This window comes from Otolemur garnettii, unplaced genomic scaffold (genome assembly GCF_000181295.1).
Source record: "Otolemur garnettii isolate 467f Iridium unplaced genomic scaffold, OtoGar3 scaffold00104, whole genome shotgun sequence".
In the NCBI taxonomy this organism is placed as follows: Eukaryota; Metazoa; Chordata; class Mammalia; order Primates; family Galagidae; genus Otolemur; species Otolemur garnettii.
Window position 1 is genome coordinate 197221 of NW_003852499.1, and position 10749 is coordinate 207969.

The 10749-nt window shown below is 40.0% G+C and overlaps 1 protein-coding gene across 1 annotated transcript in view; it reads right to left on the bottom strand.

Annotated features, from left to right (window-relative positions):
* Positions 1–167: 167 nt before the first annotated feature.
* The window catches only part of A2ML1 (alpha-2-macroglobulin like 1), a 44886-nt gene continuing 34304 nt past the window's right edge, over positions 168–10749 (bottom strand). The window contains exons 28-33 of the mRNA XM_012809292.1: positions 9635–9850; positions 9338–9465; positions 9071–9161; positions 8711–8779; positions 3414–3516; positions 168–208 (exon numbers count right to left, since the gene is read on the bottom strand). Coding sequence (XP_012664746.1) covers positions 168–208; positions 3414–3516; positions 8711–8779; positions 9071–9161; positions 9338–9465; positions 9635–9850 — 648 coding nt within the window. The remainder of the gene's footprint in view (positions 209–3413; positions 3517–8710; positions 8780–9070; positions 9162–9337; positions 9466–9634; positions 9851–10749) is intronic.

A 10749-nucleotide genomic window follows, 5' to 3' on the forward strand; every position in this document is an offset into this window, starting at 1 on the left:
AAAAAAAAAAGAAAAGAAAAGAGTTTAGGACAAAAAAGGAAAACTCACTTTGTATCAAAAATGAGCTTCCAAAAGACAATCATAATAACTCAAAAGAGGGTCCTCTTAACTTATGAGTACTACTATCTTACCCCCAAACTCCATCCTTTTCTCTGCTGGACTTAACGTCATTCACAAGGATCAGAATACTGAATTGTTGCCTGCTCACCTGTAAAATAAAATGACACATACATACTATTACTTCATGAGCTTTAAACTCAGAAAGACAAAATACTTCATAAAATCTACCATTTCATCCTTTTCAGAATATCCCTACAAATTATGAATATATTCAGAATTATAAGATTTTTATCACTAATACAAGGTTTGATAATTAAGTTCACAAACTTGCCAACCTACACTTACATTGGCAACTCTGTACAAACACCTCAGTAAGTTGTTTTTTTTTTTTTTGGTAGAAACAAAGTCTCACTTTATTGCCCTCAGTAGAGTGCTATGGCATCACAGCTCACAGCAACCTCCAAATCCTAGGTTTAGGCAATTCTCTTCCCTCAGCCTCCTGAGTAGCTGGGACTACAGGCGCCCGCCACAACTCCTGGCTATTTTGTTGTTGTTGTTGCACTTTTGCCTGAGCCGGGTTTGAACCTGCCACCCTTGGTATATGGTGTCAGCGCCCCACCCACTGAGCCACCCTGAACTCAGTAAGATTTTATAACTTTGGCATATCAGTGTCTCAGAGCTGTGTTTGTGTCCACATGTGATGATGTCTTGCTGAGTGGCATTCATTATTGTTGTATGTTTTTGTGTGCTATCATGAGAATGTTGGAGCTCAAATTAGAACAATGAACATACGTTAAATTTCTTGTTAAACTCTGCAAAAGTAAAGTTGAAATCATGGACACATTAGTCCAAGCCTATGGGGATAATGAGATGAAGAAAATGGCATGTAAAAATGGATTAAACATTTTTCAGAGGAGAGAGAAAGCATCACTGATGAAGAAAGGCCAAGGCAACCAGTAATGAGGAGAACTGACAAAAAAACATTGCAAAAAGCTGGGTGTGGAGGCTCACACCTGTAATCCTAGCACTTTGGGAGGCCAAGGTGGGCGGATCACCTGAGTTCACGAGTTCAAGACCAGCCTGAACTACAGCAAGACCCTGTCTCCAAAAATAGCCGAGCGTTGTGGCCAGTGCCTGTAGTCCCAGCTACTCAGGAGGCTGAGGCAAGAGAATCACTTGAGCCTAGGAGTTAGAGGTTTCTGTGAGCTATGACACCAGAGCACTCTACCAGGGGTGACAAAGTGAGACTACCTCAAAAAAAAATTTGCAAAAATTCATTGAATTGTGCATCAAAATCTTTGGCTGACTGTGAAGAGCATAGTAGGCCATGTAAACATTGATAGAGAAACAGGAAAATCTTTTTTTTGGAGACAAGAGTCTCAAGCTGTCCCCCTGGGTAGAGTGCTGTGACATCACAGCTCACAGCAACCTCCAACTCAAGAGCTCAAGCGAGTCTCCTGCCTCTACCTCCCAAGTATCTGGGACCACAGGCGCCTGCCACATCGCCTGGCTGTTTTATGCCCTCACTGTTGTTTGGTGGGCCCATGCTGGATTTGAACCCACCACCTTAGGTGTATGTGGCTGGCATCTTAGCCACTTGAGCCACAGGCACCGAGCCAAGAAACAGGAAAATCTTAACTGAAAATCTTGACTTGAGAAAGGTGTCTGCAAAAATGGTCACAAAGGAGCTTACTGATGAACGAAAGCAAAGCAGAGTCAAAGTTTGCCAAGACCTTTTGGAGAGGCAAGGCAATGTTTTGGGCCATGTTGTCATTGGTTATGAAACATGGGTGCACCAATATGACCCTGCAACAAAGCATCAAAGTGCACATTAGAAGTCAGCCAATTCTCCACAATGCAAGAATTTCATTAGTCCAAAAAAAGTGTCAAAACAATATTGCTAACCTTTTTGGATATGAGAAGAATTGTTCATTATAAATTTGTATCAAATGGACAGTTAACCAAGTTTAGTATTTGGAAGTCCTAAAAAGGCTGTGCAAAAAAGTTTAATGAAAACAATCTGAGTGTTCCTCCAACTCATGGCTCTCGTATCATGACAATGTACCAGCTCACATGGCACTGTCTGTGAGGGTGTTTTTAGCCAGTAAACAAATAACTGTATTACACCCTCCCTGCTTACCAGATCTGGCCCCCAATGGCTTTTTTCGTTTCCCAAAGAAAATACTGAAAGGAAGACATTTTGATAACATTCAGGACATCAAAGGTAATATGATAAGAGCTCTTATGGCCATTCCAGATAAAGAGTTCCAAAATTGCTTTGAAAGGTAGACTAGACCCTGGCATTGGTGCACAGCTTCCCAAGGGGAGGACTTTAAAGTGACCATAGTGGCTCAGCACTTGTAGGCCAGTGGTTAGGGTGCTGGCCACATACACTGGGGCTCGCAGTTTCAAACCTGGCCCAGGCCTGCTAAACAACAATGACAAGTACAACAACAAAAAATTAGCCAGGCATTGTGGCAGGCACCTGTAGTCCCAGCTACTTGGGAAGTGGAGGTAAAGAGAATCACTTAAGTCCAAGAGTTTGAGGTTGCTGTGAACTGTGATGCCACGGCACTCTACCAAGGGACATAGTGAGACTCTGTCTCAAATAAATAAATAAATAATGAGCCCATAGTGATATTCAGCAACCAGGTATGTAGCACTTTTTCTAGGATACATTTGTGAACTTAAACTATGGGTGTCATACTTACAGGTTGTAACAGATTTTTTTTTTTTATTAAATGATAGCTGTGTACATTAATGCAATCATGGGGTACAGTGTGATGTTTTCATATACAATTTGAAATATCTTCATGAAACTGGTTAACATAGCCTTCATGTCATGTTCTTAGTTATTGTGCTATGATGTTTATATGCTACTTTAAGAAAGATTCACTTATACCCTTGAAAGATAATCCACAGAGGTGATCCCTTCAGTTACCCTCCCTCCACCCATCCACTCCCTCCCATCCCCTCCACCTCTCCCCTCCCCATATTCTTAGGCTATAATTAGGTTATAGCTTTCATATGAAAGCTATAAATTAGTTTCATAATAGGAGTGTGTACATTGGATACTAACGAATTTTTAATCAAAGCAAAAATATTAGAAATAGGCCTTTCAGAGCAATGGTCCACACTGTTCTCTTGGCCTAAGGACCACATCATATGAAATGTCTCTAGCATGAAGACTTCTAAAAACCTACCATACAATTGAATTAAAATGTTCTAGAAGATCAGGTAGTATAGTTATGTGAATCTTGGCTTGGGAATGAGTATTTGTAAAATTAAGTGAGATACCATGAAGAATAAGGCAGAAGTAAGTTGGGAGATGCAGGTAAGATCTCCGTGCTTACCTAGGAGGTAATAGTCATAGACTCTGATGGTCGCTGGTTTCAGGTTGGTGACTAGCACACTTTGGCTTATGGTGAAGGTATAGGTCTGAGTCTCTTTACTGAGCTGTGGGGAAAGCAGATGAAACAGTGCATTAAAACTAAAAAGAAAATAACACTCTATGTAAAGCAAGGTTAAAGCACCCCTGCTGTCTTCATGCAGATTTTCTGAAACCCTCTCTACCTATCCCACTGCCTTACTGTTTGTCTTTAAAATACTGCTGATTTTCTGGCTCTTTCTTCTGAGTATCTTGCAGCTCCCTGGCCTTCTTTTGGATTGGTTCCTTCCACTCATGGTCCACAAGGACCCATGTTTCTTTAACTAAGTTAGCCAAAGTGGTCAAAGAAACAGAGATTTCTATTTTATTCCCGAAGTTGCCATGCGTTCCCTATTGGTTTTTTTCTCTTTGGTCAGGTCTCTGATCAAATGACACCTCCTCAGAGAGACTTTTCTTGACCACCTTATTTTAAAAGAATCACACCAGTCAGGCACAATGGCTCACAGCTATAATCCCAGCACTTTGGGAGGCTGAAGCAGGAGGATTGCTTGAGGCCAGGAGTTTGAAACTAGCCTGAGCAGTATAGGAAAACCCATCTATACAAAAAAATTTTTTAAATGAGTCTGGCATTGTAGCTGGCACCCGTAGTCCCGGCTACTTGGGAGACTGAAGCAGGAGGATTGCTCGAGCCCAGGAATTCGAGTGTACAGTGAGTTATGATTGGGCCGCTGCACTCCATGAAGATATCATATATGCCTAGGCAACAAAGCGAGACCCTATTTCTAAAAATTAAGTAGATAAATGAAATAGTCACATACCTGACCTACCCCATAAGTACTCTTTCTACCTTTACCTTGCAGAGCATTTATTACTACTAAAATCACTACAGGAAATAGAAGAAAATATATGTGTATGTGTATATACATGTAATTTTTAAAAACTTGAACATCGTTTTTCTTTCCAATAGAATATCAGCTCTGAGAGGGCAGGGATCATGTCTATTTTCGTTGTTGTTGTTGAGACAGGTCTTTCTCTGTTACCCAGGCTAGAGTGCAGTGGCATGATCATCACTCACAGCAACTTCAAATTCCTAGGTTCACCTGATACTCCTGCCTCAGCCTCCTGAGTAGCTCAAACTATAGCACATGCCACCACGTCTAGCTAATTTTTCTCTTTTTCTGAAGAGAGGTCTTACTCTTGCTGGAACTTCTGAGCTCAAGTGCTCTTCTGCCTCAGCCTCCAAGAGTGCTGGGACTACAGGCATGAGCCACAGCACCCAGCTATGTCTACTGTTTTCATCACTATATTTCCACTACTCCATAAAATGTCTGGCCTATATTGGTTGATTAATAAATATTTTTTGAATAAATTAATAAATGTAGCCTCTAAGATAGTTGTATAAATTGACTTAGCAAGAAAATAATATTTACATTATAAATTACATATGGAGCTATAGCCAGTGAGCTATAGCTCACACCTGTAATCCCAGTACTCTAGGAGGCTGAAGCGGGTGGATTTTTTGAGCTCAGGAGTTTGGGACCAGCCTGAGCAAGAGTGAGACCTTGTCTCTACTAAAAGAAAAATAGAAAAACTATCTGGGCATGGTGGCACATGCCTATAGTCCCAGCTACTCAGGAGGCTGAGGCAAGAGGATAGCTTGAACCCAGGAGTTTGAGGTTGCTGTGAGCTACAACGACACCATGGCACTCTACCCAGGGCAACAGAGTAAGACTTGGTCTCAAAGTAAATAAATAAATACCAATAGCTATAATCAACATTACCAAAAGCTCTTTGAGGTCATCAGTAAATTAAGAGTGTAAAGAGATCTTGAAAGCAAAAAATTTCAGAAGCACTGTTTTTGCCCATCATTGGGTTACCATAAGGGTTTAAAGTAAGTGACCAATATGAAACAAAAGAAAGCTGGGATAGCAGTCTAAATTGATATCTGACCAAATGAAATCTAAGGCCAAAGAAAGTATGTGTGTGTATGTAGGAATCTAAGGCCAAAACATACAATGTATATATAAGAATATATATAATAGGGAAAAAAAACTAATACACCTATAGTATATACGAAAAAAAGGATAACTGAATAAGACATATTCACAAAAACAAATGCATTTAATTATGTACTTTCAAAATATATCAGGAAAAACTGATAGATATGTATAAATAAATGGATAAATCAAACATTACAATTGGATATTTAAACTACCCTTTTCAGAAATTTAAATTAAGCAGAAAAATAAGCAGAGTTATTAAACACATGAATAACAGAAATAATGATCTTGGATTTTTCATCTAGAACAGAATCCGTACCCAAGAGAAAAAGAGTAAGACATTCTTTTGGCTCATAACACTGGACATTTACAAAAATAGGTCACAAAAGAAACGACAGTACATTCTTGAGGATCATAATCACAAAGACTATAGTCAAACCACAATGTTAGAAATTAAAAATAAAAAGATGACTATGAAAAATTCCATGCATTTCCCATAAAATTAAGGAATAGAACTAAATGGTGAAACACTACTTGTCTAAAATTGTGACAAGAGTTGGGATGAACTTAAATGGAAATTTTTAGTTTAAATTCATTAAAAAACAAAGAAGAATATAAATGTGAATAAGATTGTCCTCTGTTGAAACTGATCAAGCAGAAAAACAAAGAAGATACACAGAAAAGGAGAAATAACCACACCTATAATCATGAACATTGGCTTTTAGGTCATTCGACTTGAGGCTTCCAATTCGAAGCTGATTGACAAATTTGGCAGGGTACACTGAGGAAGAGGTCATTACAGTCTCAGGAATGGCATGGTGGAAGTTAGAACCCCATGTTCTATGCCCACTTCTGCTACTGACTTGGGTAAGCCACTCTATTACTCCATCCTCAGTTTCCTTATGTTCGTGTATAAAGAGGGTTGCTATGAGACTCAAATACAGTGTGTACAAAAGCATAATAAATTTTTTAAGTTTTAAACTGCAACATCATGATTACAGGGTAGTTCCTGATAGACTAACCAGAGTTGTCTCAAAAGAAACTATGGAGGGCTCACTCAAAATGGCAAAACCCTGGATCCTGGAAGTTAAAAACAAAAACCAAAACCACAGATGAATGGGTTGGTGGATGAGCAGGGACGTTGGAAATGCATGTTACTAACAAAAGCAAAAAAAAGTATATTTTTGAGATAGACTCTTATTCTGTCACCTTGGGTAGAGTGTCCTGGTGTCATTGTAGTTCACAGCAACTTCAGTCTATTGAGCTCAGGCAATAGTCTCCCAACTCGCTGGGACTATAGGCACTTGCCACAATGCCCAGCTAGTTTTTCTATTTTAGTAGAGATGAGGTCTCACTCTCGCTCAGGCTGTTCTCCAACTCCTGAGTTCAAGCAATCCTCTGGTCTCAGCCTCCCAGAGTGCTAGGATTACAAGTGTGCCTTGCTGTGCCCAGCTAACAGAAAATTTTGATTTGGGACACTCTTGTCTGTTGATTATACAGTAAGAATATTTTGTTCCTTATATATTGCAGAATATCATGAAAAAAGGCATTGTAACAGTTTTTAGAGCAGTATTACTAGTCTTCCAGAACTTGTTTTGTTGAAATGAAAGGTTATATAGAATGTTTAATTAATATTAGTGAAAATTAACATTACCTTAAAATAATACTCCATACTAGGACTAGTTCTAAATATTTTTAATGGTCTTAAATAATTTCATTCTTTCTAGAGCTCTATGAGATAGATAACTTTTTACCACTCCCCACACTCATTTTACAGCTGACACTCTATAATTGTCTGCTTACACAGCCAGTGCTGGAACAAAGATGCAGCCTTGGCAGTCTGGCTTCAAAGCTTCTGCTATTAACCACTCTATTGTATTCTATAACTGCAATGTCACTTGCAACTACTGAGCGCTCTATGTGGCCAGGCAGAACTGAGATGTGCTGACCATGTAAAATATATATTGAAGTTCAAAGATGTAGGACAGAAAAAAAATGTGCATTTCTCATTGATACTTTGATATATTATTATATAGTAAAATAGAAATATTATGGGGTATATACAGTTGCCTAAAATATATTACTAAAATTAATTTCATCTGTTTTTCTACTTTTAAAAATGTGCCTACTTGGCCAGGTGTGGTAGCTCATGTCTGTAATCCTAACACTCTAGGAGGGTGAGGTGGATCACTTGAGCTTGGGAGATTGAGACCAGCCTGAGCAAGAACAAGAGCCCATCTCTACTAAAAATAGAAAAATTACTTAGGCTTTTTGGCAAGTGCCTGTAGTCCCAGCTACTTGGGAAGCTGAGGCAGGAGGATCACTTGAGCCCAGGAATTTGAGGTTACTGTGAACTATGCTGAGGTCATGGTACTCTACCCTGGGCAATAGAGTAAGACTCTGTCCCATTAAAAAAAAAAAAGATGTAACTACTAGAAATTTTTAAACGTGGCCAGGCCTGGGCAGTGCCTGTGGCTCAGTGAGTAGGGCGTTGGTCCCATATACCAAGAGTGGCGGGTTCAAACCCGGCCCCGGCAGAACTATAACCCCAAAATAGCCAGGTGTTGTGGTGGGCACCTGTAGTCCCAGCTAATCAGGAGGCTGAGGCAAGAGAATTGCTTAAGCCCAGGAGTTGGAGGTTCCTGTGAGCTGTTTGATGCCATGGCACTCTACAGAGGGTGATAAAGTGAGACTTTGTCTCTACAAAAAAAAATAAATGTGGCCAGGCCTGGTGGCTCACACCTATAATTCTAGCACTCTTGGAGTCTGAGGTGAGTGGATTGTTTGAACTCAGGAGTTCAAGAGACCAGCCTGAGCAAGAGCATGACCCTGTCACTACTAAAAAAAAAAAAGAAAAAGGTAGAAAAACCAGCTAAGCATATGACAAGAGCCTATTGTCCCAGATACTTGGGAAGTGGAGGCAGGAGGATCACTTGAACCCAAGAGTTTGAGGTTGCTGTGAGCTATGCACCACCCATGGTACTCTACCGAGGGTGACAGAGTGAGACTGTCTCAAAAAAAAAATTTTTTTTTTAATTCCATCAATGGCTCCCATTATAAACCTGTTGGATGCTTTCCCCTAGAGGTACAGTAGTGTGTTGTGTGTTATACCAGCATGGAGGGAGAACTCGTTTCATGATTGTGGACTCACTCTCTCAGGTCCCCTATCCCTGTGTATGTGACACCGGTATACTGAGATTGAAAGGAAGTCTGAAAAATACATAAGCAAGTAAGCTCTTTGGTCTAGTTCCTGAATACCTACCTCATCCAAGTAAATGTTAAGTACATCGGTTCCAGATTCAACCTTCTTCACTAGTGGTTGCTGGAGAAGCTGATAAGAAAAAGAAAAACATAAGAGCCAGAGCCTACCCTATCCCCTAGAGAAATGTTCCAAAGCTCCCTCATGATCAAAGAAACGTATACTGTGAACAAGTAGGAAAAAGGAATAAAGACTATTACAAGTTCTATTCCATATATCTGATGCACCTTTGTAGCCATTTAGATTCTCTAATCATGAGGCACGTGTACACCATCATGCCACTTCACTGGTTTTTTTGGCTTTTTGATGATAATGATAGGTCCCTTTGCAGCTAGATAAACAAAGAAAAGAGAAGCAACTTACTAACTGATTGGTGCCCTCCAGGGGACTGAACCCAGATAGCATCTTCACTTCCACAATAGCCATATTGGAAGAGTTGCGGCTCCCCACATAACTGAGGGCAAAAAGAAGCAAACATGTGAGCCTATTACTTCCTTTTTATTTTATTTTATTTTTGTCTTTTGCGAGCCTATTATTTCACTTCACTATGCATCCCCAACACACACACATCCCAGCTCAACTTCTATGACCCAGGCACCCTCCCTTCCATGCCACTCCAGCATTCCTCACCTGGTGTGGATAGTGAGCTGCAAGGATCGAGGTAAAGTAGGTTGCTCACATCTAGCTTTTCCCATTTCCACACTAAGACTAAAGGATTCTGTGTTTTTAGGAGGGAGGATATTATATCTCAACACCGTCTGGCAGGAAGAAACAGGTAACCAGTCAGAGTTGGGAAGAACTTTAAGGATTTCACAGTCCAAACTACTTTCCTTACAAATAAGATAAAGAGAAAATCTCTACTTGAGGCAAAGATGCCCTGGGGTTCTCCCTTCCAGTGTTCGCTACTTCTCATGGATCTCTGCTCACCTGCACATACACACAGCCCTGGCCAGAGGCCTCCAAGGTGTACATTCCTGGGATGTTGGGCAGAGTCTCCTGCTGAAACACCAATCTGTTGGTGGACTGTACGTTGAAATTACGCTGGAAATTCTCAGCGGATTTTACAGCCAGGTTGACTTCTTCAGATGGAACATAGGCAGTAGTGGCATATTTGGCAAGAGCTTGGAGAGCAACTACAGTATCCTGAGGAAAATAATCAAGCTTATGCTTACTATCTAGTCAGGCATTGGAATTAACCTTAACCCTATAACCCATACATGTGGTCATTATTAGGATGATGCCTCTTCTATGTACAGTGAACCTCTGTAAGTTGACCACTCATGGGACTGTAACAAACTGGTCAACATCTGAAGAGTACCAACATAAGGAACTAGGCTACTGTACTGATATGTACTTGTGGTGCACGTCTGGTCTATGAAAATTAAGTCAACTTGAGGAGTTGGTCAATGTAGGGAGTGGTCAGGGTGGAGGCTCTACTGTTTTTAGAGAATTACTTCTACTTCCTCTGGGGAAGCTGAGACAGAAATCATAGGATCCTGCTTGTATAGAAAATCACCATCAATAGGTTGTTCCCAAACATCCATAGATTATTTGGCTAACCTAATACATTTACCTTCAGAAATCAAACCTAGCTTCAAAATGGATTATTGCTATAAGTAGATAACTAGTCAACATATATTTTATAGCTTTCATATTTGGGGAAGAAATAGCAATAACTTGAAAATCCTAAAAATTGCATAGTATATGAAGTCATTTAACTGTGTCATGATCTTCTCTGTCACAGTTAGAAAAACCTTGCAGCTCAGGGCTTCTTAGCTATTATACATGTGATAACATTTTCACCTGGAAATAAGATAGATAAATTGTCACTAAGAGAGCATGGTATAGTGAAGTTGGAGCCTTTTCATTCTGAAAACATAATTTACATAAATTATAACAGAGAGAAAGAAAGAAAAAAAAGAATGAAGTGTTCCAACAAAACTGTCCTATCCTGCTTTACATTATAAGAATTTCCAGGCTCGATGCCTGTGGCTCAAGTGCCTAAGGTGCCAGCCACATACACCTGAGCTGGCAGGTTCGAA